We start from the raw sequence: 27,475 nt of genomic DNA on the forward strand, positions 1-27,475 counted from the left end.
CCAAGCCCATTAATCGAGCCTCTTTGAGGCAGTCCTCCGGCTGAGAAGTGTAGTCCATGATATATCAAAATAGCTAGAGATGACCTCATATATTTAGTCCACGGTATCAGATCGCGTTATCGGCCAGTTCTGAAACCGATAACGATATGTATCTGTCTGTGTCGAACATTTTTCCCTTAAAGATACCGGTATTGATTCCTAAAACCCTAGTTGAGCTGCAAAGCCCTAATAAGGTAGGTACTTAGCTTCCCTCTTTGTTTGGATTTTACAGATTGTGCCAAAGTGTTCCATGATTAGGGTTTCTTTTAGATTTTCAGACCTTAACTTCAGTTCTGAACCTTCTGGTTGTAGGGTTCATGGTAACCAGTAGGAATCTGCAGTTATTTTTAATAGAAAGCATTCAATAGGCCAAAATCAGATCCATTAGAAGAGAGGCAAATGTAACAGATCCATTAAATTCATTAGTGATCTCTCAACTTTCCACATTAGTAGTATACACAAATATAATGGCATTTGCAGTGCATGAAGCTCTATATTTTCTTCAGCATGCAATCTTTCCTAAAAGAAAAAAAAAATGTAAGTAATACAGATGTGTATTTCTGATTTACATTCTGCATCTTCAATGTGACTATGAAGATAAAGCAAGCTCAGCCCATGCCAAAGGACACTCTTTAAGATCAGCAGATACTGAAACGTCGATTCTACTGTCTAACATGGGGCACAGCTCTTTCATCGATGGTCGCTTAGCAGAATCAGACTGAATGCATAGGCTCACCACCTCACAGATTACTTTTAGGTCATCATATCTGAAATGTCTCAACTCTGGATCCACTAGATAAGACATTATTTCTGGCATATCTACATACTCCTTAGCCTGGACCAGGTAGACAAGAAATGTTGTTTCAGAAATGCATAGGCTAACCATACTATATGGGGTATTGTAAAGGAAGAATTTGAACAAAAACCCAAATCTAAAGTGGTTTCTTACCCAATCTACTAAGCATCCTCTGTCTTTGCAGTATGGAGGTCTCCCACTGATTATTTCTAGTAAGAGTACTCCAAAGGCAAATAAATTCCCTTGGACATCCAAATGGCGCTCATCTAGAGATTCTTGAAAACTACATAATGTGCCTCCATTACCAATGGAACCTGAGTTCTTTTCTGATCTTGCCAGAACTGTTTTCCAGCTTTCAAAATCAACAAGCTGCAGAGTAGAGAGAAAAAGTCATTATAAGGCAGTACTACTAAAATAGAAAGCACATACGAAATGATATGAACCTGAAGAGCTTCATATGAGACAGTTAAAAAACAAAAAAGTTGTAAGTTTGAGCTGTGTGTTCAATTATGCTTCGCAATCACCATCTAGCCATTCCTGCATTCATAGTGGAGGGAGGACAGGGTACACCATCCCCCAAAGGTTGCACTAACTCCAAAACCAAGTTGAGTCATGACTCAGTGAAGTATCCAAATTTACTTCCCCTTCTCGAAAGCTTCAACCAGGGTCCTACACTGTTAAGTTTGACCTACTAAGCCAATTCTTTGGAATTCCTCAGTCTATCCTAGCCATGTTGAGATATTCTAATATTTCTTTAGTTGCTTTTGTTCCTAGAGACATTTTGATTTAAATTACTTTATTGAGTTAGGTTTTCAGAATCCTGTTTGAACTCCTCAACCTGAGATCATTCTGAAAATCGGTTTGAGCATACCTTGGGGAAAAATTCCTCTGTAAGATATACAGCATTTGAACTTAGTTCGGATATAGTGAATGGAGGCTCAAGTTCTGTATGAAGATATCTTAGACCACGAGCAATGCCTAAAATAATTTTCATGCGTCGGCTCCAAGATAATTGACATCCTTCCCCATCTGCAGTTAAATTATGAGGTGCTTTAGCTATCAGAAGATGTAGAGAAAAAGCAACCTCCCTAAAAGTCAAAGCACAGGGAAAAGATGCTCAAAGATCTCACTTACAGTGGAGATGCTCATAGAGTGTCCCATTTGATGCATATTCAAAGACCAGCATCCTGGAAAACGGGTTGGCCTCCCTGCAACAACCCAGTAATTTTCCGGTGTTCTCATGATTTAATCTTGCCAAATCTGCCACCTGAAGCAAGAAATAACTGAGAAATCTGAGTCACTCTCTTTTATGGACTCTGACGCTTTCTCATGCAGACTACAGAATGGAGACATCACTAAGCCAAGTCTGGAAAATCAAAATTCAAAGAATTACCTCTCTTTGAAAGTAAAGCTCAAGATAGCCAGTCCAGTACTCCTCCTTTATGCAAAGTGATATCACAGCAATCTCTGGTCCGCCCTTCATGGTGCCTTTGTACACTAAACTGTCCGGGGAGGAGCCTATAATGTTGCTGAAATCCTCACAGGCTACTTCAAGTTCCTGTCTGCTAAACCTTACTACATCCTTCAGCTTTTCGGGTTCTATTTAGAAACCACAACCACCAAGTACTCAAGACAATATTTACAGACCACATAGAAAGCAAAAGTCACAGAGGACAGAAACAGAAATATTCCGTGGATAAACTAACCCATGTATATAATCAGATGGTCCTTGTGGTCCTTCCTGTTTACATTTTTCTTCCATGGAATTATATCAGAAGATTGCGCATTGCATCTTTTAGCAGCAGCAAAAGCAGCAATAAGCAAGAGGAAGCCCGCAACTGTCCCTGTTACAATTTCTAGAGCCAATAGCCACACGGGTTTTGATGCCTCATGATGTTTATGGCCATTTTCAGCCTGTCGGTGCTTCGGGTATGCTCCTGGATGGCTTTTTGTAGATGAAGTTACTGGAGAAGCACCTGCATAAAAAGGAATAAATCACTATATTTTCAGATGCCATCAATCCATAAATTCATATATCAGATCATTTAATTACGATTAATTAATGCAGAATGGCTAAAAATCATCCTTATCATGCTAACTTTTGTGCCACACAATCTTTGAAGACGAGACAGATTACAAATTATGAGTCCCAAAAACCCATTTTCCCTTCATAGGACCCAGGACCCCAAGAGAAAATTGACAAATTCTTTGTTTCACTTCAAAAACATTCACTTAGCTTGAAAGAATTTTCATCCCCGACAAAGGACTTCTGAAGTTTTATTGCTTTGATGAAATTTAAAAAGGGTGCCAAGGCAACAATTGTTGTCAGGAATACAATTAATCAGCTTTTGCAGTTCCACAACTTTGGGGGCAAGGCAATTAGTAGGAACGCACCACATCGCATAGAAGGACGCTGTTTGGATTCTTTATCTTGGAAGCAGTTACCTTGGAAACTTGTTCTGTAGAAAAGAAAAAAACAGGTTGGTTCTGGAGGAAAAATAATATTAAAGAGGGTCAAAAAAGGTGTCCGGAAACATAAATTTCACTTGTTAATATGACCTAAAAAAGAAGGGAAAAGCATGGGCACCTGGGGAGATAATTCAGGCACCGGGGTATTCTTCCAACGAAAAAGTTGTATGAGAAATCTGCATTCCTTAACTGAGATGTGCGGCAGAAGCCAGTTGCATTTCCATGTGATGCATACCTAGAGGAGTAATATCCGTAAGCTAATCATTTGAATCACAAATCTTTGAAGAGTTACATTCAACTAAATGAATGTGATGTTCTACAAGATAGAGCTACATATAGATGAGATTCAAATCTAAAATGTAGGTCAATAAATGTGAATAGGCAAATCAATCGCACAGAGTGAAAGTAATATGCCTTGCAATTTTTAGCAAATCAAATCCTTCAGAAAACCGACCTACCTACAGACAGCTTCAGTCATCCACCAATTTGTTCATTGTATCAATAACAGTTTCTAATCAATAATAACAGATTAACACAATATGCATCCGAAGAATAATATGCACCCTCAGAATACATTTTCTAACAGCCAATCCCTTTTTTTAGGGATGAAGCTGAATTGAGTTGAGTTGATAATACATTTTCTAATCATGCCATGGACATCATCATCATTGCCTCCAGTTACCAGGATCTTCACTATATCCAATAGCAAATATTTACTGCAGATATGTGCCACACTAGGAGGGATGTTGCTGAAAAAATGAAAGAAAGTGGCAATACATTTTCAGATGATGAATTCAAAACATTTTGCCCCACCCCCACCTCCACCACCACCAACCCCCTCCCACCCTAAAAAAAAGGGCTTCCTATTGGAATCCTCAAAAATAAATTACACTTACATCTCTTGCATGTTAGATGCAGAGCTTGAGTTGTTGCTGCCAGGAACAGTTCCTTGAAGCCTGTTCCTATCCAAGCGCAGTTCCACAAGGTTACTCAAATTTCCAAGCTCAGGAGGAACACTGCCGGACAATCCATTCGATTGAAGGTTTCTGCAACAGTTGAAGCAAACTGTATCAGTAAGAGAAGTCTTAAGAAAAAAAGAAAAAAAAACCAGTAATGACAATTTTACAAATCTTACATTTTCATTACACTGTTCAAATTTCCAATCTCTGGGGGAATGGGCCCAGTAAGTTGATTCATTCCCAGATCCAAGACCTTTAGGTTTTTTAACATGCCAATTTCTTTTGGTATCGTCCCAATGAGACTATTTTTGTGCAGGATTCTGCAGAAAGAACAAGATTAAAGCAGGCTCCAGTACCCAATTTTAAAAGATTAAAATAAATGAATGCACTTTCATCTTAATGTGTCCAACAAACCATACAATTCTTGCAGGGAGAAGAGGGACCCCAAATTTGGTGCAAGAAATCCCCTTAGAGAACAAGAAGAGAGGTTTCTGCAGAACCCATAAATCAATGAAATCATCAAAATAGTTTCAACGAAAATTCACAAACCACTCAACTATGCATATAGATCTTCAGATAACCTAGACAATGTGAAAAAAGAACTGGGTAATGAAACAACTCAGTATCAGTTTGCTGAACTCAAGTGAGACATCAATTTTTTTTTAATTGAAACTGCTACAAATCCTACTGCCTTAATAAGAAACTTTATATCAAATTTTCCAAAATCTCGGCTAAACTAGCTTACTATGTATCCAAGTAGACACTGGAGGACCAGCTCTTGGCCTATGCGAAAGACAGTTAAATATGCTAAGAAATTGGCAGGTTCTCTTCTTACAGCTTGATAACATGATCTCGACCCAGTGAACAAGAAATGCCGGACCAGTTGCAAGGATCAGCATCGAGCGCATTCCAATTTGATAAAACAGATGAAGGGTCCTCATAAATAGCTTCCCTGAAGGCCGTAAGAGCCCGAACTGTGAAAATTCTCAAGGAGGAAAAAGAAAAACTCAATTAGGAATGAACTCAAATGAATCTTTCCGGCAAAAAATGCCAGCAAAAATCAATTGCCGGGTATCAAAAACTCAAACTTAAATTTCACTTCCGAAGTTCCCTAAACTTAAAAATCACATTACACAGAACTTATAAACACTTGCATTCAAAGGATCGACATTAATCAAGATTCTAAGGAGGAAAAACAATATATACCTTCATTAGTCACAAAAGAATCAGAGAAGCCAAAAAGAACACCCCAAGTAACCAAGAGAAGCTGAAACGAGCCGAATGATCCCATCATGTTTGCGATTCTCTGCAATCTATCACTATATGAACAGAAGCTTCTTACAGAATCCCAAAACAAGAAAAAGAACCCATCAGCCCAAACATTCCAAATAAACTTAAAACTCTCTCAAGTTGGAAACCCAGAAAAATTTCCCCCCTCTTTTTCTGCTGGGAGATACCGAGTTTGACATCAGTTTCTGCAACTACCCATTAAAAGAAATCATACAAGAGAAGCAAAGAAAAATGAAGAAACAAGTAGAACCCAGATGTGAAAAAGTTAAGCGTGAACAGAAAACATGAAAGTAGTTAAGACTTAGAAGTTAAGAGGAGTCCTATGATTTTGAAACAAAAACAGAAAGAAAAGCGAAGTGGGGAAGTGGGATTAATCCTTTCTTTTGTAAAAAGATTAATTCTTTCTTTTGGAAAATATTCGTAATAATTTTGGCGCAAATAATTGTTTTTAGAAGGGTTCCTATTGATCGATTGGTTAGAGAGCATCTCACCAACTGAGAAATTAAAATCTCGCGATATGATATGAGAACAAAGGTGTTCAAAAGAATGAAGATCTGATGGTTGAAAATAGCTTACTCACACTTGTATGTGGCCCACCGGTCTCATCTAATAAACACTTTGGATCGTGTGGCTCAGACTTCGAGGGCGTAGCTTCCGCACATGTTGGAAGCTTATGATAATGATCACTATCTGAGAGTAGTTTAACTGTTTAAGTACTCCACTTAAGGCTTAATGAGGGAATTTCTGAGAGTAATGAGTAGTGGCACATTAAACTTGTTAATCACGTCAAATAATCACGCGGTTTTGAAATGGGAAAAAGGTTAAGAGCTGTCAATCGAGTTGGGTGAAGTGGAACTTTTCAAATTTACTTAGATGGAAAGACTGAATTATCCCTAGAGCCCCTATGAATTAGGGTAAAGTAAATCAACGATCAATTATTACTATGATTGAAGTAGGAAAATGGGTGAACTTAAATTCATTCAACGCTACCCAGTTGCACCCTCTATGTCTGACATAGGACATATGAGAAGACGTCCCTTGCCGAAGCATTGATGCAATAGCCACACAATTAGGTAGTGTTATTTTTTTCGATTAAGAGTTCTTTCAATATAGTTACGATTGAATTGATCGATTTTAGTTAATTAAATCAATTTGAACTGAAATTTGACAATCTTAACAATGGTAGATTCATGAATGGGAAAACTCTCCCAATTATATAAAATATCTTCCCTATCTTAAGTAACTTACAAGCTAATCAAACTTTAGGGATTCACAAACATAAAAAAGACAATGTTTTTATATATGTCAAGTAAGATCAAGGGCAGTTTGTGTAAATTCAACTAAAACATCTCCATTAAGTCTCCCAAGTTTGTTAAGGTCTAAAGCAAAAGTTAAAAAGAGATTTTGAAAAAAGCTACTAAACTAGAGTTTCTCACATTACATTCATAACAGTTGTCCCCCATGAAAGATCAGTCAAGTAGATTTAGAATGTTTAGATGGAAACCATACCCCACATGTCACCCTTTCATTTTCCTTTCCTACCGTCCTTTTAGGGGTTTTCCCCTATTTTTCTATTACATTTTTTAACAGTGTTTTGTTAGATGAGAGGGGGTTGGACCACTGAAAGGTTTGAAATGTGGACCCTACTAGGTATCTTGACTCATGTGGAAGAAGTACTATTTTGTCTTCCTGCTTCCTGTAGGTGGCTATATTCTTAATATTTTTTCCCCTTTATTAAGTTCTTTAATTGAAATTTTTTTTTTACATGAAATAATTAAGCACATCCTTTAATAAGTTAATGGTGACACAAGAGAGGGCATGGAGATTGTTTAGCCTTGAAGGATCCTCCTCATTGACAATGCTTCCAAGCAAAAACAATTAAAACCACAGTACATAAAACAAATAATGGATGGGGAGTTGAGGATGGAAGTATCAAGGAAAGGGGGTTGAGTTTTTTTTTTTTTTAATCTCAAACAAGGAAAGATAAGGAGGGTGGGAATGGATTATAATTCTTGTTGTTTTCATTTTAAATTTCAAACAAAGCAATAGACACATTGGGCCCCTCCATGGGCCTTGTTTTTTCAAAACGGACCAACTGAGATTTTTTTTTTTGGTGAGACCAAGTGAGATTGGTTTCTATGGTCTTTTAGAAGAAATGCAAGTGGGAGGTGGGCCCTTAGATCCCCTTTCACTTGCCACCATATGCTCCCTAAAGGATGGATTATCCTTTTGAGATTTGTGAAGGACCTTCTTTCTCTACTCTCAAGTTTCAACATTTCTTAAGATTTTTGAAGCTTAATCACACTCCCTCAACTCTAGTAGCCATCTTAACTTAACCCTTATGCCACCTGTCTCACTCTTTCATTGGCGCTTGCCCAAGCAAATAAGCTTTATTAATTCAGAAAGATGTCCATATAGCTTTGAAAGACGATTATTAAATTGAGAGAGAGAGGTTAGATTCAGTGAGGCTGCATTCTTCGTGTTCATATGGAACCATAAAATGGTGGTATGTTATACATAAAACATCTATTGAGTCTCACATTGATTATCTGGAGCAAATAGTATACGATACACCCAATGAAACGAGCAGCATTTTTTACAATAGAATGAGTTACAAAGGAAGTAGAGGCCGAGATACCAAAGATCAGAACAACTACCATAGCAGTCCCAATTGCAGAGCAATCGTATATTCAATTAATCAATTATCATGGACTTTAGATGTTTCTTGACATACTCTTCGGATTGTTTCCATTTAATGCTATGAGTTTTCGTACTAGAAATCTAAAGATTATTTTATGAAATCTCGCTTTATTTGATAATAACAAACACAATCAGATTATTGTTTAGAGGAATGAGCTTTTAATTTAATGGTAGACAATTAGACACTTGACTCTAATATATAGGTCAACCCTCCTGACTAGTTACCCCTCCACCTTATTGGAATTCCCTATCATACCAGTGTTAAAAAAAAAAAAAAAAAAAAAAAAAAAAAAAAAAACCTTTAAGGTGGGCCAATATTGGTGGGTTGTTCTCCATTGTACACGATACACGTGGTGCAGCCACAGACTAGGTGTACGTCCCCCATGAGACCCGGACAAGATTTGCCTATCAAACATCAAAAGAGAAGGATACGACCTACCAAATTTAAAGAGGTTGATTATACTACCCCAAATAAAATAAAATAAAACCCATAAAATAAAGAGGTTAATGGGTTTAATGCACCTAGAAAACTAAGTACACCTGCATCATATATGATGATGGCCCATATTTACGCAAGCAGTTCACTCTTTCCTTTAAGTCAGGGGCAACAATGGTGTGTGACATTACTAGGAAATGAAGGCTGGTGGTGGTCTATTCACTACTCAGCTAACCTTGCTAATTAATGAAGTTCTCATGTCCAAGTTCATCTCCATTTCCTTCATAAGTAACTCTTACTCTACTTTAATGGTCTCCCTGATCATGATTACTATACTCAAAACTCCAATCGTCTCCCTAATCATGATCATCCACTTGCTTGTTTTGTTTCAGTTGGTCGCGGATGCCCTGTGGTTTGTATTTTACTGTTTTTCTTCAATATATTTCCAACCACCAAATAGAGGAGAAAAAAATAAAACCCCAAAAGCCCCAGCAACCAACTCATGTCACATTTTTTTATTTTTTTTTTCTACCTCCTACTGATGGGTTGGGCTTAGGATGCTTACCCAACTGCCCATTGGGATAATCGTAGGTCTCCACCCGAGAAGCCCAACTCGGCAAAAAAACAAAAAAAAAAGGATGATACAACATAAAATAGAGAAGGAAAAAAGCAAATATCAGATGGGTGATACATAAAAAGATAAAGTTGAAGAGAAAATAAATATAAAAAAGGCTGATATATATATATATATATATAAAATCAGGGATGAGAGAACCAACTATTAAAAGAAAGATACACAAAAACCCTAGGGAGAGAAATAAGGGGAAGATCCCAAGATGCAAGAAAATAGTAAGAAAGAGAAACAAAATTAAAATCTAAAACGCCATTTGATGTAAATTTAGAAGGATGCAAAAGATCTAACTTAGAGATCTATTTGGAAATACATGACAAAACATAATATTGTGGTGGATCCTCTATTTGACCAAGTTCTTGTGAGAAAGATGTCCTACATCTGGTTAATCTAGATTTGACCAAGTTCTTGTGAAAAAGATGTCCTACATCTGGTTAATCTAGATTTAAACCCCTTGTCTTTTGTAGTCTATTTCCTTTTCGTGTTTTGTCTAGAGGCATTAAACATTGTAGGGCACGGTTCTCTGAACAAGTGGTGTAGGATACATCAAAATTCTCTGTTTTCTCCATCCCTATTTCCAGCACACACTATCCTTTGTAGTTGTACAAGAATAGTTGTGCCCCTCTCTTGCATGTCATGTCCTACTTGCTTTAAGAAACTTTCATCTGTTTAATAATGGTTTTGTAAACTTACCTTGTAGAGACCATGACGAATTGACGAGTATTAAATGTGTTCGTCGTGAATATCAAGGGCGTCCTCAGTTTGCTATCTCCAGTCTTGTTCAATTTCAAGTGGCTTTAGTGGGTTAAGCTTTGGCAATCCGCTAACCTCTTTTGCAAGTTACTTATAAAGATATGTCTCATATTATGTAGAAGTATGACAATAAAGATGTGGTGACTTTCTTGCAGCATGGAATCTCATCAGCCCCTTTGACTATCAAGCTCATTTTAGAGGATATTTTGCATTTGAAATCCTCTTTTGAATATTGTATTTTTTCTTTCATTCCTAGGGAGTTAAATAGTTTAGTTGACTCTTTAGCAAAGAGGGCTCTGTCTATGACATACATGACAGTTTAGTCCATTTCCGATCCTTGAATTTAAGATCAATGTTTGGCATCCTTGCATCTTTCCTGCTCTTCTGAATAAATCTATTTTTACCAAAAAAAAAAAAAAAAGATAATCGTAAAAGTTCCTAATTAGTTTTGGTTCCAAGGGGGCCAATCCTAGAACCGTCTAATTTATCAAGTAGTTCCAAAACTATGATCAACCCTGTACAATAATGGGATGATCTAATTCTAGTTTTTTTAACAATTCTGGGCACTCGATCACACAAGTGAGTCCAAAATTCATATGTAAACAAAAAAACCTCCCTAACATATAAATAATTAAATATATATTCCTAAATATACAAATAATCAAACATTATGAGTGGTTGCTACTTGATGGGTGTGCATAGAAGGGGATATTAATCAGAGGCGATGCCATAAGAAGCAAAGGCATGCATCAACAATAAAATTGAGCAAAGACTTGAGTGGTTGCTACTTGTTTCCATAAAGCAGTGCAGGTACATAAATAATTATGTATGTCCTTTACTCCTCAAGATTGTTTCCTATCTATTTTCCTGATTTTAATGGCTTCTTGATTGTACCTATCAATTTATATATATATATATATATATATATATATTTTTTTGTAAAAAAGTGTACTCATCCTGTCCCTGGCAAATGATGCCACATGCATAGAGTATTTTTCAGACAGAATAATGGGAACCGACCATGAGGGTCAGGGGTCCAATACCCTAAGTTAAATTACATTCATTCATTGTGGGCTATTTCGAAATCAAAATTGCAGTTTTAATTTGGACTTTAGACTTCACCCCCAAGAATGGCCCTCCAATTTAGCCTCACTAATGCGATTTTATTTTCTTGTTTAAGAGAGAGACATCGTACGATAATCATTCTCCTATGGTGTCTGATTTATACTTTAAAACATTCAAAGTGAAAATATGTTTTAAGACGAGAGAGATTGAGTGGATTTCATGTGTGGAGCAAACATCGTATGAGAATGGTAATGGTTCTCATACGAGGACCTGATCCAGACTCAGATTTAGTTCACGTATTGATACCTGTATTGAGCTGGATGCGTTTCATATACCAATAATCCATCTCCATCTTATGCCTAAAGGGTTTGAGGATTCCCAAAAAATATCGATAGATGATTTACCATTGGATTGGAATCATTCTTTGAAATTTCCACTATTATTTTCAGAGTTTGTAATTTACATCTTTCCCTCTCTAATCATTATTCTAGTACAAGACCTTTATTACACCATTTTGCAATAAAAGAAATTCGTGTGTAAAAAAAAAAAAAAGAAGAGAGAGACTATTGACCTTGAATGAGGTTCAAGCCTCTAAGATTTGTTCTCCATTGCCTCCACTTGCTTTAATGTTTCCTCTTTTTCTTTAAGAAAAGCTTGAAGAGAAGGAGGATCAAAGGGAGGTGGAATGGTACATGGGCTTGTATCTGCAGGAAAATTAACCATGGAATCCATCATGAACTTCTTCATCAACCCATTTGCAGGGCAAGCCATTGTCTCCGAACAAAATTCAATGGCACCTTTAGGTATAGTAGGCTTATATTTCAAGAGCTTAGCATATTCATTTAGTAAATTAAACATGTAATCATACACATAATCCATCTTTAGCTCCTCCTCTATGAAATTGCTTGCTGCCCTTCCTATGCCTTGTGCCTGCTAAGTCGTCAAAGGAAGATTATATATTAGCACCTCATATGATAGAAGTGGGAATTGGGAACTATAAACACAAACAATTAGGGAAAAAATTCCCCATCACGGCGGCAGTGTACTATCGCCCTCTCATATGGGATTTTTTAATATTATTTTTCCTCTTACCTTGACCTTATGGGTCCCATGTTCATGATACCATTCTCTGTACTGCCATTGGTGTGGTGGAGACCTTAATTGAAATATGGAAACAGTAGGCAACCAGGATTTCTTAGACTGGGCCAACCTAACTGAATCCAGAGGGTCCAGCTCCAGTATGGATCAGAGACCCAATGGGCTAGTTTTAAAGCTTTCAGCTCCAGCCCATCCAACTGTTTGCCCTGTTTATTCCTTTTAACACTACTCCGGTACTCCCTGCACAAAGCGTCAAGTTTGGGCCTTCAAAAATTCTGAAGCCCTTGGCTCAGCCCACCCCTCTCTTAATTTTCTAAGGTAAAAATGGTACTCCATGGTATTAGTGATCATAACCTCTAGGCCGAAGCCCTCACATGACAAACAGTGCTTCTGTAGGACTAACGAGTGAAATTGAGGCGTGTCGACTCGAACCCACAACCAGCCAACTCGAACACTGATGTGGGCTAGATTTTGAAAATTCAGAATTACCAAGAGTGTATGCATCAACAATGTGCATGGAGACTACCAAGAAGGTACATGTCAATGCATGAGAAAAAAAAATAGGTGAATTTGGGTTCTTAAATTTGACACATGATTAATCTAAACCACATACCTATCCATCCAATGGTCAGAATTATTGAGCTGTGTAGGAAGGTACTTACCTGTAAGCTAGTTACACAAAATACCTTTTGACTTGGCGTAAATGGATGCCATAGAGTTATATACCAAGTTTTGATTCCCTTCACCCCAAGGTGAAGAGAGTATCCCTTAAGCCACAACATTGGAGAATTGGGTTAGACTGAAAGGGATACTTTCAATCAGCTACACAATAATGAGGAGAGTTTAAGAAAGAAATTGACCCACCAAGAGTTCAATCATAAAGTCACATCATGGGTGGATGAAGAGTCTTTATTGGGGGGCTAGTTATGAGAGAGAGAGAGAGAGATCACCTCTTGCTTGTAAATGTTTCCCCAGTCGACTGCGAACTTAATACGTCTGCACAAATTGTCTCCCTTTATAGGCCAGTAGTGATACATAGGTACTAAGCTTCTTGTGGTGAAGTCATAGTATTGAGGCTTTACGAACAAAGTCATGGAATTACAAGCCATAATATATTTCTGGCTTACAGACCATCCTCTTCCTTCCACGAATATCTTATATCTGTTCATTATTAATGTTTAAACATTAAATTTAAGAACAAAATAAGCTGCAAAAAAAAAAAAAAAAAATGGAGAATTCTAACTTTTGAATTTAATATCACCTGTGATTGCATTGTTTCGCTAGATCTGATTGTCTAAAACCTTGTTCAACCTCTCTTTTCCAGTCCTGCAAATGCTTCCTAGCTATTAGTATCTAGTTAACAAAATAAATAAGGAAGAGGAAGAAGTTAAGGAGTTAGATCACTTAATAATTAACCTGGTTGTAAGCGCGAACTTTCCAATCGTGCTGGTCTGTTGGATTGCAATTCATGAGATCTTTCCTGCTTTGAGATGTATAAGGATTACCTTTCCAAAAAGCATAAGGTTCCCTTTGAATCCATCTGGTTTTCTTGTTAGCTTCTCTCAATTCCTTCGACAAAGGTTCCCATGGCTTTATGTTAATCTCTGGCCTACACCAACACAACACAAACTTATATTCTGGATTCTTAACCCAGATAGATCATGTCTATTGAATTACAGAGCTAAGCCCAACCACCCCATGGCCCATTATATATTAAACAAATTTTTTTTTTTGATGTCTCCAATCATCCAAATCAGAATCAAATTGACCTATTGTTCCACATGATATCTTGGGAAAAACACTAACTTATATTTTCTGGTTTTCTGTTTATTGCCTGAGCCTTGTCTTTGTTGGAATTTTTTTTGCAGTTATTGAGGATATTAAAGTCCTCCAGGTTAGTTTTGATTTTTGTTGTTTCTGCCATATTTCTAGAGCGAAGAATGTTGTAGCTCATTCCTTATCTAAGTGGACAGTTGGCTACCCATATGAGGGCCTTTGGGTTTCCTTGTTTCCTGAGGAGTTGTTGGTAATTGTCCAGCAGTTTATCCCCTAGGGGGCTTAATATATTTGGCCCCCTTAAAAGGGGCCTTGCCAAAAAAAAAAAAAAAAAAAAAAACTAACTACAAGTGAAGAATGATCAATCTAGAAAATCTTAGCATTAGATAAATTAGCAATAGATAATTCGTCTCCAGTGATACTCCCCTAAGGTGGGATCCAAGCATGTAGGTGGAGCCCGCAAGTTAGGTTGGGTTAGGTATTTCAAGAATTTTGAATAGGGCTAAAGCTAAGGATTGACATAAACTTTAGTTATAATGCCATTTTTTTTAGGGGAAGAAACATTCTCCACTCCATTGATCACCATGGTTTGGAGTAGTACGACTATGGAGATGAAATAATTACTCTCCTATACCACAAAGTAGGGGTGTAATTAGGCAGTTTTTTAAAACCCTACCCCCAACCCTAGGTCCTTAACCTAGCGTAAGGTAGGTTGGGATATCTCAGGCCAACCCAACCTAACTTGGCTCTATTTTTAAATTGTGGATCCTCTCACCCATTTGGTGATTCCACCATTCATGGGGTTGCAACCACATGTTAAAGGTGTTTTTCACACTCCAAGGACGATGGAATCACCCAAGGGCTGGTTAGCACTTGAGGAGAGGATCCAGTCTCGTTTTTACCCTAGGTAGGGCCAGGCTGGCCTAAATTGCCCTGTTTTGTGACGGTATGATGGATATGATTACATTTAAGTGTTTATTTTATATGTATGAGGTCGACCCAAGTTGGGCTCAGACCGAGGCCCAACTCATTTGTAAATATCTGAACTTCAGTCCAGCCCACTGGCTGGAAAGCTCAGCCTAGGTCCTAAACGGGCCAAACTTGCACCCTTAGTGCAAGTGTCCAAAATAAACCCCCCCCCCTCTCTTCTCTCTCTCTCTCTTTTATTTTTGTGGGTTTGCCACTACTTAGTTTAGCTATAAATTAAGTCCCGCATTTCTCACGCGCAGCCCATTTTTGCATCCCTCGTCGGCTTGTCATAATGGTTCTGGTGGGCTCCAATGTGTTCACTTTCTTCAACTTTTTTAGGCACTGACTAAAGGATGGGCTGTGTTTTAAACACCCCCAACCCCACCCACCCCCACCCCCCCCAAAAAAAAAAAATTTTTTTTTGCCTAAAGGTTTCAAACAGAACGATGATTAAGATCATTAGTGCTTTATTTTCTACCTAGTTGAGTTCACCTGTTCAAAGGGATCAAGCACTAAGGGGAGTAAGTGAGGGATGAGCTTAGTGGAACTATAAGTGGAAGTATGAAAGGAAGAAGAAAGCCATTAATTATAAGGGTAATAGAGAATTGAGAATTTACCAACCCCAGAAGGACCAGTCAGGGAAGACGATAGCCAATGACGAATCATTCCCGCAGTATTGAAACAACGGTGGCGGAGCTGTGGCGTTTGGCCGCTGCGGGTAATCATTTGATACGATCGCCGGCCGGTCACCGCAGTTGAACATCAACTCCAAGTCCGGCAACCTCCCCGGATACTTCTTCTGTAATTGAAGGATCCCCCACAACGTAAAAACATCTCTAGTTTGAAACGAATTTCTGTACTTCTCAACATAAACCCTTCCATTCACTATCACCAACCGGAAATGAGCCTTACTCTTGGCTCTCTCTATCATCTCTGTTGTGATTCCTGTGGTCTTCCATGGCCGTAAATCTTCATGGATCCACCGGAAATAATCTGGGCATGATCTGTTCCGATCATCTGTGGCTTGAAACCTCACCGGAGAGATAACTGGGCAGGTCTTTCTTATGTTTAGTGTGGAACAATCAAGTTTAATTTCTTGATTCTTATTTGAGTTGAGAAAACCTTTCAGTGTTGCACCACCGATGGACTGAAAAAAACACAAAAGGTAAGATATTGACTAATCGTCAAAATACTACGTGTCACGGACGGATGAGATCCCATTCGTACAACTCTGGGACCCACACAAAATAGACGATCCGTAAATGGCCCCATTGTTGAAAGAGGGAAATATCCACGTGCGTTAACTTTACGGACACACCCATTTCACCCATTTCCCGGGGGAATGAAAAATATCCTGATTCACACGACAATCCGGTGTTTTAGCAAGAATTTCAGTCTGACTAGTCCTGTGAATTTATACTGACCCCATAATCATATGGTTCGGGTTATACTTGACAAATTTAGGATGTTTAAATTTATGATTCGTATCAAGTTCGTTGTTCATCAACTATGTTACCCCTTAGGTTTAACTCAGTGATCTCCTCATACGAGATCTCACCGTTCATGGATTAATAAGCAAATCATGAATTAATAAATACATTAATTACTTTAACTTGTGGTTTGAATATCTCTTTTAACGGTGGAATCGGAGAAGATAACTCCTCTCTCCATGGGGTCCTGATCTAGATTCCTGATTTATCAGAAACCTAACCTACTCAAAAACTAAAGTTCCAACTTCAACCCTAAAATGGGCTTTTTATTTTTGGGTGGGGCCGTGGGGTGTCATTGTCCCATCGTTGTTTTAACATAATAATCACGAAAACGACCGGGACCCACCCCCACCCTGTCCTAGCCGGAGCCAACCTTCGGAGCTAAAGACTCCGGAGAAGAAGAGGCAGAATTCTGTAAGTGAGAGAGAAGAGAGACTTACAGAGTCGATCCAGTGAGAACAAATAAAGCCAGCAGCAAATAGGAGGAGGAAGATCAAAATAGTCCTTGAAGGTCCCTTCTCTATTAGCTTCCATGGAAGACAGTTTTCTCTCATACTTTCTCTTTTAAAAGTATCTGATCATCCAGCTTTTACCCAGAAACGCATGCACCAAATCATAATTTCTGTATCTTTCTCCCAAAGGTCGAAGCTTGTCGTCTCTTCTGCAATTCTCTTCACCTGAAATTTGTTGTTTAGACTTCTTATTTATTCCTTCCCGGCTGAGCTTCTGATTTCCGAGAGGTACTTCTGCGGAATTGAATTGGGGGTTCCACCGATGACCCAGTTCAATCACTACTTTTTGATGTATCAGAAAACAAGGACCGATCATAAGATAATGATAAGAGAGAGAACAAAAATAAGAAGTAGAGACAAGGAGGATATTTATTGTTTTGCTCCAATCGGGTCTGCCTCTGCCAGAATTTCTACTCTCTCCTTAATTTGTTTGTTGGACCTTTGGTTGGTTGGTTGGTTGGTTTGTCACGCCTTCTAACACTGTCCTTCCCTAGGTGAGATATATTTGGAAAACTTGAATTTGTTCTCTGGTTTAGAAACCAGAAAACCAGAAAACCAGAATATATAAAAACATTTTATCTAATCAGTACACATGATCATATCTTAGCTTAGATTAGCTTAGCATCTGCTTCACGTTCACTTTCCACAGTTGCAATAGTTCTTACCAATCTTCTTAGGTAATTGCAAGCCACTAAACAAGCTTCAAAAGAGTGTTTAATTGGAAAAATAATCCCATCAAGGGACCCTTCTCTAGATTGGCATCCTTCAAAGTCTTATAGTTGAAATCTTGAACGTTCTGGACGGGCTGCGTGGGTTTCTACCAAAATGAAAAGGAGGGGAGGGGGGGGGGGGTGGGTGGGGGCATGGGGTTTTCAATTCAACCGTAAAATTAAGACTGGGATAACAAGTCTCATCTAAAAAAAAAAAAAAATCTATGAATTATGAAATTAAAAAAAAAAAAAGCCAAAATCCCAGAAGGGATACTAGAATTAAGGAAATTTTTTGTTATAACAATAAAATTGTATCATATTTTTATGGAAAAAGTTCTGTTAAACCTAGAGAGGACAGTTCATCTTCTACCAGAAAAACGGAAGACAATTCATCCACTATTTTTAGGGTTCACAAACCTATAGAGTTTTAGTATCTTTCCAAAATATTTTCCCGATACTCTTGTGTGTATCTCATTCAATTACCATTGTGAAAAATTGATTCTATTTTTTTTTTATCCTTTTAATATAACACTTTTATTATGAGGGTAGAATTAAATATCTGTTTAGTTTTTATAACATCTCATTAAATAAATTTTGAGGATAAGATAATTAACAATTGAAAGTCCAATCATGCAATCGTAAAGGACTTTCCAATGGTAAAGGGACCATTAGGCTGTTTCAATTGGCCTTGTGGTGGTCCTTGGATCACTGACAAAAAGAAAGGGATTGATTAGTGAGGTACCCTCGATAGCCATACCAGTTATCTTTGCCCAACACGTGACTTTGTATCCCGATAATGGGAGCTACATGTCTTCGCCCACTTCCGATTCATGGTGGAATTCATTGAATGCATTGATCAAGCATAGGATTACGGCCAAAAAACGGAGAGTGGTTGGGGTGTCAATTGGTTGGACTGGTCCGATTTTGATCGGGCTTGAAGACTTTCAAAAGCTGCACCGTGTCGGCCTATTTAACTAATTGAGCTTAGTTATAAAAGGCATGGTACGCTTTATATTCGGTCGGTTGGCCTCGGGCTATAATCGGGCTACCTTAATTGGGTCTTAACCGGGCTACAGACATGTTTAATGTTAAACGGGCTTTAACCAGTTTTAAACAGACCCTCTTTAAAATGTGCTCTTATATTCCATCCCACTCATGCAAGCCCAAAAAAATGATAATAAATCAATAAATGATACCAAATATAACCATTATTTAAAATATGAACATGTCTTTACTTTTTAGTTTTTACTCTTTAATTTGGGGGGTAAAATAGGTATTCTACAATCATTAAAGGGTCGGGTCAGGCCGGTGCACAATAGGTCGATTTCGATCGGATGTTATTCGATCGGTCTCGAGCAGATGTCCGATGGTCTAAATAGCAAAATCTAGACCGATTGTTTATAAACGAGTCGGGCTCAAGCCCGATACATTTTATAAACGATCTAGGCCAGATCGATCTATAAACGATCAATTCTGATCAATTTAGTCAGGTCAAATCACGAATTGACACCCCTGAATAGTGGTCTACGATCAGGGTGAATCAGTGACGAAAACTAAAGGTTTATAGCGTCAGATTAGTAATTTAGTTTTCTAGCGTCAGACTAGTAGATGAATAAGGTTTTTTTTTTTTTTTTTTTTTTTTTTTTAATGGTAGGGAAAGGTTGGAAAGGGGCTGCGCCTAGAATTAAATGAGTTAGGAAATCTGATCAAAATGTCGGCAAAGTAATTACCTAATTGAACGGCTCCCTAATTTATTAAACTTATATTGACCAGGTTTCCAACAGTTCATTAATTAGCTCATCCCAATGCTATACCTATACTTATTATTTCGTTGCTATATTTATTCTTGCATCCGTCATATGTGGGTCTACATCTTTTGGAACGTCCAATGCGAGTAAACCAACCATGCTTTCTTAGTTCACCTTTTTGGTAACTGACACAAATAATTAAAACACACCCTCTCCATAAAGCATACCTAGTACAAGAAATTAATATACTAAGAGGGGTTATTATAGGACATTAAACCTTTAGATGTGCCAAATTTCTATTATCCTCCTGATGTTATAGTTGAATTACTATGTCTTTTTGATGAATAAAAGCAATTTCAGACGTACGGTATTTGATTTTGATGCTGATGTTGATATTGATGTTGTTGAGGCAGAGGCAGTATTTTTCTTCCGTACAAGAGGCAGTCATTAATTCATTAGGAATAGGAAAAGGACAGGACATTTAAGATTTATTTCATAAATATCTATCAAACTAAACTTTCCTAATATTAAAAAAAAAAAAAGTGCATTTTTCTCTTCATCTTATTCATCATGCTATTGTTTGCCTCTCTAGAATGGAAAGACCTTTATACCTTTTAAAGCTGCCAACAAAGGCAACTCTACAGTTATGAAGAGTCTTTTGTTTTTTCCTAAGTTTTTTAAAGTGCCATGAGAACTATAATAGAAATGAATTTTGTGGTTTGGCTTAGTATAGAGTTTTGAAATTTATGGATCAAAAGGGACCTTACTTCTTTTTTTTTTTTTTTCTTTTTTCTTTTTTCTTTTTTGTTGGGGGGGGGGGGTTTAGGTCCGTGGTATCAAAGGTTGTGAGGGGTTTTGATTTTGTGGTTTGACTTAATATAGAATTTTGAAATTTATGGACCAAAAGGACCCTATTTCTTTTCTTTTTGATATTTTTTGAATGGGTAAGGGTTGGGGGGGTACGTTGAGGTTTGTAGTGTTTTAGGTTGAGTAGTTCCGATTGTTCAAAGGAGAAAATTTTCTTTCATGGGTTGGAACATTCTCCACTCCATCACTTTCACAAACCCCTCTAGGGTTTTTGTATACTTTAAAGGTATCCTCCCAATAAACCAATTTGCATGTAACTAAACCTACTAATGTAAATAGATTCTTATTCACCATGGCTGAAAAAATTATCAATCTTTTTTCAAATGTTGCTCATAAAGCATAATTTGTTCTAAATGTGGCCTGGTTGGGGGTTAGCTATTCCATCAACTGGTCTTTATTGCCACCATTGGTACCTCACAAAGGAAATTTTACTTCAGAAAGAAATGTTAAAAAAGAAAAAGGCCAGAGTCTCCAATGCAAGAATCCTCAAAATTCTTGTAAATGCCTTCTTTGTATCATTATTTTTTAAGAGTAAGAAAAGAAAAAAATTCCCATTCCCTTGTCTTATTTCCCTGTAAACTCCCCTCACCCCTGTAGTATTAGGAAGTAGCCATCCTGTAAACCCTAAAAACTCTAGTTCTGTTAATGTTGATGCTCCCAAGTTTCTACCTGTTTCGTGGAGTTCTCCTTTTCACCATTAAAAGCTTGTAGAGTTGAAAGGTCGAAGGGAGGTGGCATAGTACAGGGCTCTGTATCACTAGGACCCTCCACCACCGACTCCATCATGTACTGCTTTACCAACCCAGACGCAGGGCAAGCCATTACCTCTGAACAAAACTCCACTGCACGTTCAGGAATGGTGGGTTTATATTTCAATAGCTTAGCATACTCATTAAGAAGATGAAACATGTAGTCATACACGTTTTCCATCTTAAGCTCCTCTTGCACAAATCTGCTTCCTTCATTTCCAATGTCTTGTGCCTGCCCAAAAAAAGGGACCCACAAGAAATCTATTGAGTTCAAACACAAAGTCAAAATTTCAACTCCCGTTAATGTAAATTATAAGGTTATATTTAAAAAAAAAAATTATAAGGATTTTTTTTTCCAATCACTATGTTTAGTGAAGTATAACACTTCACCATTTTCGACATATGACAATATATGGATTAGCCCCTATGATAGAAGATGGGGCAAGTATCTCATTGGTATAATTTTAGCCTAAAATGAGTAGAAAAAACAGCTAAAATTACAAAAGATTCTATTTTATATTTTTTATTTATCTCTGTTTGATGGCATTTTTGTAATTTTATTAAAACTTTAAATCAAAGTTTGAACAACTTTCCTTATTTACCTTGAACTAAAATTCGATCATTGTGATGAGAAAGAAAAGAAAAAAACCCTCTACTACACTACATCGGGTGCAGTGAGCATCCAGTGGCTGAGAGCACCTTGAGGTGTGTGCCTGGGTGCTCCCAGCCACCGGATGCTCATTGCACCTAGTGCATTGCTGTATAGAATTCGGGCTCACTGAGATGTATGTGTTGTTTTCTATCACATTGACTAACCCATATACTGTCAAATGGAAAATAATGAAACATTATATTTCACTAGGCGTAGTGACACTTATAATTAAATTTATGTACCTTCTTTTCGTGAGAATTTCCCCAATCCACAGCTGACTTAGCAGATCTGCACAAGTCTTGGTGACCCTTTATGGGCCAGTAGTGTTTTAATGGCATTAGACTTCTAGAAAAGAAGTCATAGTATCGAGGCTTCACGATCAATGTCATTGAGTTGCAGGCTAAAATGTATTTTTCGCTTACTGACCAACCCCTCCCTTCCACATAAATCTTATACCTATGGGTGCATTGCTTTGATAAATCAGAATTCTTAAAACCTTCTCGAGATTCTTTCCCCCAATCCTGCAAATGAAATACTTGGCTATCTCAATGGAAGCAATAGATAGATCTCAAGCAACAATCATTTTAAAGTAGAAGAGAGGAATGGAAGCAATTAAAGTATAGAAGAGAACCTGGGAATAGGCTCTAACATTCCAGTTCTGATTGCATCTCATGAGTTCTTGCCTGTTTGGAGAAGTATAGGGATTCCCTTTCCAGTAAGCAAAAGGTTCCCTCTTGCTCCATTTAACCATCTTGTTGCCTTCTCTCAATTGTTCCTTAAGTGTCTCCCATGGCTTTATATTCACCTCTGGCCTATCAACGCAAACCAAATTAGGATTCTTTCATGTACTAATACTATATGAGGTGCAACGAAACGGCATTGTATATGGTAGGATAGTAAGGTTGTTTCATGCGAGGGAGAAAACAGAGACAAGCACAGTAGTGTTAGCATATCTAGCCTCGGTGGCTCAACGAAAGGAACCTCATATACAATTACACTATGCCAGTGGTAATACACTAAAAAATTTTATCAATGAGGGACCCATAATAATAAAAATAAATAAGAAACAAATATCGTTGTTTAATCGTGTGACCACTGTATTAATGCGGGAATTAATGCGGGGATCAATGAAGGCGCACACAAGAATATCAACATCAATGAAATTTCTAACACATCATACTTGATGTTCGTTGCTATTTTTTTCTTCTCTCTAATCATGTGGGTTCTTTTTATTTTAGAAAATTATTGCTCACACTTAATTGAAATACATGAAAGTAATTTCTCATTTGTGAAGTGGGACCCCCCCCGGGTGATAAATTTAATTGGTTTTTTTCTACTCCCTTTGACTTTAATAATGTTAGGAAGACTTGACCTCTTAATTTGGTGCCGTTCCTCATTTCCTCTCCCTTCTTCACGTCTCTAGTCTCTACCCCTCACAAGAAGCTAGAAAGGTCACATTGTGGGGTATCCTTGCCGCTGCTACTAAAAGAAGAATCAAAATTTGTCCATTCTTATTTTTCTTTTATTTTCATTTTTATTTTTATTTTATGTGGTCAGCAAATGAAGAAAGAAGACCTAGTCCTTGTCTATTGTAAAGAAGAAAAAGCTTACCATCCCCAGAAGGACCAATCAGGGAAGATAATTTCCATTGTGGAGTCGTCCGCACAGTAACGAAACAAAGGAGGTGGGGCCGATGCAAAAAGTCCCTTGTAATCGTTTGATCTGATGACCGGTTGATCATCACAATCAAACATGAGGTCCAAGTCCGGTAGCTTCCCAGGATACCTCTTCATCATTTGAAGAATCCCCCACCAAGTGAACACATCTCTGGTCTGAAATGCTGGGCTGTATCGTTCTACATACACTTTCCCGTTCACGATCAACAACCTGAAATTAGCCGTCCGTCTTCCTCTCTCCACCATCTCCCTTGTTATCCCTCCTTTGTCCTTCCATGGCCGTAAATTCTCGTGGATCCACTTGAAATAATGTGGGCACTTCTCACCTGATCCTGAAAGGATTTTATTCTGTTGGGTCCCTGAGCTCGCCGGAAAAATCCCCGAACAGCCTTTTGTTAAGTTCAGATCGGAGCAATTGAAGGGGAATTGAAGTCTCTCTCTAGACTGTTTGAAGGGCTTGGAGATGTAGTTGGAAGGCAGAAATGATCTAAGCTTCGAAACATCCATAATTGACTGCAAAGATAATCAAACCAAGAATCAGTAATCTCAGTTTGGCAGTATGTGTTCCATCGGAAAGAATTTCCAATTCCTGTTCTTACTGGTTAGCTGGTTTAATTAAAAATATATATATATATATATATATTTAATTAGAAGATTTTGGGACTTGGGACAACTGTCATTCCATGGCAGAAAGTAGAATCCAATCTTAGTTAAAAAGATGGTTTTTTTTTTTCCATCTTGAAATCAGTGATTGACTTGTGTGTGTAGGGAAAGATCGATAGTTCCGCCGGCGGCGCCTATCTGCACCGGTGAAACCAGGGGAGGACTTTACTGCCCTTCTCATTTCTTTCTTTTTATAGAGTTAAGAGTGAGAGATAGAGAGACTTACGGTATTGGTCCAGCGAGTAGCAGCCAAGGCGGCGACAAAGAGGAGGAGGAAGAGAAGAACGGTTTTCACAGGACCCTTCTTGAACAGCGGCCATGTCGTCTCTGAGAAGTGCTTATAAGCTTCAGGGATGACTGTGAAACCACCAATCCATCTCTTGTTATCGTTATCTCCCATGTCCTCAATTCCGACCAATTCGGAATCTCCGATGAGAAAATAAGACGAAGCTTGCTGTGACCCACTGGAGCTCCTCTGTTACAAAATCTTCTTTCCCCTGTTCCCAAGGTGGAGCTCTGTTAATCAAGAACAAACGCTTCAAACACACAGCCTTTTGCTCATTTCTTTCCCGAAAATTACTTTCCTTTATTTTCTGCAACTTGACATAATTTCCTCTAAATTTCAGACTTTTCAGTTAAGACAAAAAGAAACTTTGCTTCTTTATCTCTCTCTGTCCCTTCCAACCAGATTGCTTAAGAAGCTGAGATCTGTAGGAAGAATTTCAGGAATACCCATAAAGTAGAAGAAGAAGAAGTTTCATACATACCAGAGGGAAGAAGAAGAGAGACGGCCGTGCAAGTTCAAGCGTTCCTGAACTATTCTCCTTTATCACTTCTCATGGATTGCTTGGACTAGTTTAATACAGTCATTCCTAATAATCTGAATTTACCCAAATGACTATGGATAATGGGAAAAATAGAATGAATTATGAACTCCGTCCACGTATCGGCCTACGGTTTGGTCCGTTTCATATTTTGTTTTCTCTAATTTCTTTGTTGATTTTTATTTTATTTATTTTTTTCGGTTGGGGGTTTGGATATCTCCATGCCGACAATGGAGGGGTCATGGAATTAATTTTTGTTTACGAAAAAAAACAAAGAATTAATTTTTATTTACCAATTTTTTTTAGTGTCATACCGAAATATCTATTGATATGTATTGAATACGATATGTATATTATTTTTATCTTCAAATCGTATTTGTATCAATATTGACTGTGACTGATGTAGTGTTTAAATCAATGGTGGGATCTTTTCCCATTTCTCTTATATTTTCTTAAGGGATCTAGTCCGCACAAGTCTCCCTCTCGTCCCTGACTTTTTTTTCCCCTGACCAGGTGGGTTTTCTTGTTGATGAAAATGTTTCTTATAATATGATGATATGACATGGAGTTTTTTTTAGTAGAAAAACCTATATGAGAAGAGGTAAACTTTCATCACATAAAGAAAGTAATTATGAGATCACAAGGTTGGGTTTCTTTACATCCATTAAAAAAAATATATTATTTAAGTTAATCCCTTCAGAGAATTGCTTGGTAGGACTACTCAGTCAAGGACTTCTTATTTATGTCTTCAAAGAAAAACATGGTTGCGCGGCCTCTGTCCTATTGTGGAGGCCAATAAAAGTGCCTACCAGGACATTAATATGCATGAAATTTTAGATTTTACAAATGTTGGAATAATAATTTTTTGAGACCTTGTGTCTATACATCGGAGTCATGTTGTAATACCCTACTTCTTAAACCCGGTCTGATTACACGATTGACCCGATTTAACCATGCAAGACCCGAATCGAAAAGAGTTAAGGCAGATTCCTTATGGACCATGATGGCAAGGGTGACCTTAAATACAGGCTGCCCAGACAAGTCCGAGCCAGTGCCAGAGGAGACGGGTGTACCCAAGCCGTGTACATGCACATATCATAAGGCCATGTACGGATAAAGCAGGTATGTAACCGTATTCTAAAGCGCATACGTACAATATACCTTATGCTGAGAGGGTGATTCATGCCGAGAGGGTGATTAATGCCGAGAGTCGAATCCCATCAAAATCCCACTTGTTGGCCAATTTTTGACTCTCAGGTGGGCGGTCACAGGTGGGCGCATTCGCCCACCTGAGTGACCCACCCATGAGGTTACCAGATGTTTTAAAAGGTATAAATAGCTATCTTATGTTTTCCTTTTTCTTTTTCTCATTTATGACACTTGGACGTTTGGTGAGAAGAGTAAAGAGGAGAGAGAAAAGAAGGGAAAGAAGAGGAAAAGAGAAGGAAGAGGAAGAAGAGATGGATTTCAGCAGCGCCGAGGCTTGATCTTCCCATTCCGACGCCAGAAGAGTGATCTCCAATACGAGATCTACGTTTAGAGGTGAGCAAATGCTAGGTTCCTTAAACTTTCACCATACCCAAGTAAAACCCTTGATTTGGGTAGAGTTTCTTGATGTCTTGTAAATCCCCCTTGAGATGATGAATCTAAAGTTTAATAGATGATCTATGTGTTGATTTTAAAGGATTTGAAGAAGTGTTTACAAGGTTGGCAAAAGCATTGGCGATTTGAAGTGATTTTGAGGTTTTGAAGGAGTTCTTGAGCAAAGAAGGAAAGATGGCTTTTCATTCCTTAAATCTAACCTAGATCTAGGTTAGAACCATCTTATGAGACATTGAATGTGTGAAGAATGGGTTTAGAAAAGCCCCATTTGATTCCCCAAAGGTTGGGGAAAGTTTGGGAAAAAATGACATTTTCCCACCAAGGCTGGTGGGCCAAATGGCCCGCCTGAGGGCACCCGCCTGAGAGGGCAGACCCTCGGGACCAACCTGCTGGCCGACCTGCCCGCCGATCATGACCGGTGGGTTTGACCGATGGGCTGTCCGACCCACCCGAGAGGCTCCCAACGTGATTTTTACGTTCGAACGGACCCAAAACGGACGTGCGACATTCTTTTAGGATTCTAAACATGATTTTGTCATTGGGTCGTGTTAATTTTGATCCTAAAATGATGAAATGCTAACCCCATTCACTTATGTTAGGTTCACCAATACGTAAGCTTCTCGCACCGGATCTCACCCGTACCAAGCGTGAGTCCTTGTACACTATAAGTAAGTGGGGAGAGGACGTTTGGCCTTATGTTAAGGCTTGTTTGACATTCATTTAATTGTATCTAGACTAGTCATGTCATCATGCGAAATATGTGTAACTTAGCCATCCTCATATTATTATGACTTGTGTGTTATGTTTATTTTTCTTAATGTCAAATGATGATGTGAATATGTGATGAATGATGACATCATTGTGCATAATGCATTAGTAGACCAGATGCCATAGTCGGCTTGGAAACGAGTGCATTGGTGGCCCGTGGAATGGGATGCGGAGGCACTATGCAATCGTACTATGTCATATAGGAGCATGCGGTGTAGGATTATCATCTTCCT

General features: G+C 38.1%; 3 protein-coding genes across 6 annotated transcripts; all 3 read right to left on the reverse strand.

The window, feature by feature from the left end:
* Positions 1–406: 406 nt before the first annotated feature.
* LOC122081153 (probable LRR receptor-like serine/threonine-protein kinase At1g63430) lies at positions 407–5,909 on the reverse strand. 3 transcript variants are annotated; one of them, XM_042648142.1, is made up of 13 exons: positions 5,470–5,906; positions 5,099–5,237; positions 4,683–4,754; positions 4,440–4,583; positions 4,201–4,350; positions 3,423–3,539; positions 3,230–3,294; positions 2,542–2,811; positions 2,229–2,434; positions 1,970–2,102; positions 1,707–1,864; positions 989–1,204; positions 407–874 (listed from the first exon to the last, which is right to left on the reverse strand). In XM_042648142.1, the coding sequence occupies exons 1-13, from the start codon at positions 5,555–5,557 to the stop codon at positions 629–631; spliced, it is 2,004 nt and encodes a 667-aa protein (XP_042504076.1). In that variant the 5' UTR covers positions 5,558–5,906; the 3' UTR covers positions 407–628. The 3 variants fall into 3 exon arrangements, with proteins under 3 accessions (XP_042504076.1, XP_042504075.1, XP_042504077.1); XM_042648141.1 differs by having other exon boundaries at positions 407–1,204; positions 5,470–5,909; XM_042648143.1 differs by lacking the exon at positions 5,470–5,906 and having other exon boundaries at positions 407–1,204; positions 5,009–5,150.
* Positions 5,910–11,544: 5,635 nt separating this feature from the next.
* LOC122081209 (O-glucosyltransferase rumi homolog) lies at positions 11,545–17,361 on the reverse strand. 2 transcript variants are annotated; one of them, XM_042648229.1, is made up of 7 exons: positions 16,912–17,361; positions 15,599–16,128; positions 13,653–13,845; positions 13,498–13,562; positions 13,187–13,397; positions 12,007–12,068; positions 11,545–11,842 (listed from the first exon to the last, which is right to left on the reverse strand). In XM_042648229.1, exons 1-7 carry the CDS (start codon positions 17,023–17,025, stop codon positions 11,809–11,811), a joined length of 1,209 nt encoding a protein of 402 aa, XP_042504163.1. In that variant the 5' UTR covers positions 17,026–17,361; the 3' UTR covers positions 11,545–11,808. The 2 variants fall into 2 exon arrangements, with proteins under 2 accessions (XP_042504163.1, XP_042504162.1); XM_042648228.1 differs by having other exon boundaries at positions 11,545–12,068; positions 16,912–17,359.
* Positions 17,362–20,686: 3,325 nt separating this feature from the next.
* Positions 20,687–24,955, reverse strand: LOC122081028 (O-glucosyltransferase rumi homolog). Its single transcript, XM_042647965.1, has 5 exons — positions 24,275–24,955; positions 23,321–23,898; positions 22,341–22,521; positions 21,952–22,230; positions 20,687–21,289 (listed from the first exon to the last, which is right to left on the reverse strand). The coding sequence occupies exons 1-5, from the start codon at positions 24,446–24,448 to the stop codon at positions 20,951–20,953; spliced, it is 1,551 nt and encodes a 516-aa protein (XP_042503899.1). The 5' UTR covers positions 24,449–24,955; the 3' UTR covers positions 20,687–20,950.
* Positions 24,956–27,475: the final 2,520 nt, after the last annotated feature.

The sequence above is a fragment of the Macadamia integrifolia genome, chromosome 6 (genome assembly GCF_013358625.1).
Source record: "Macadamia integrifolia cultivar HAES 741 chromosome 6, SCU_Mint_v3, whole genome shotgun sequence".
Lineage (NCBI taxonomy): Eukaryota > Viridiplantae > Streptophyta > Magnoliopsida > Proteales > Proteaceae > Macadamia > Macadamia integrifolia.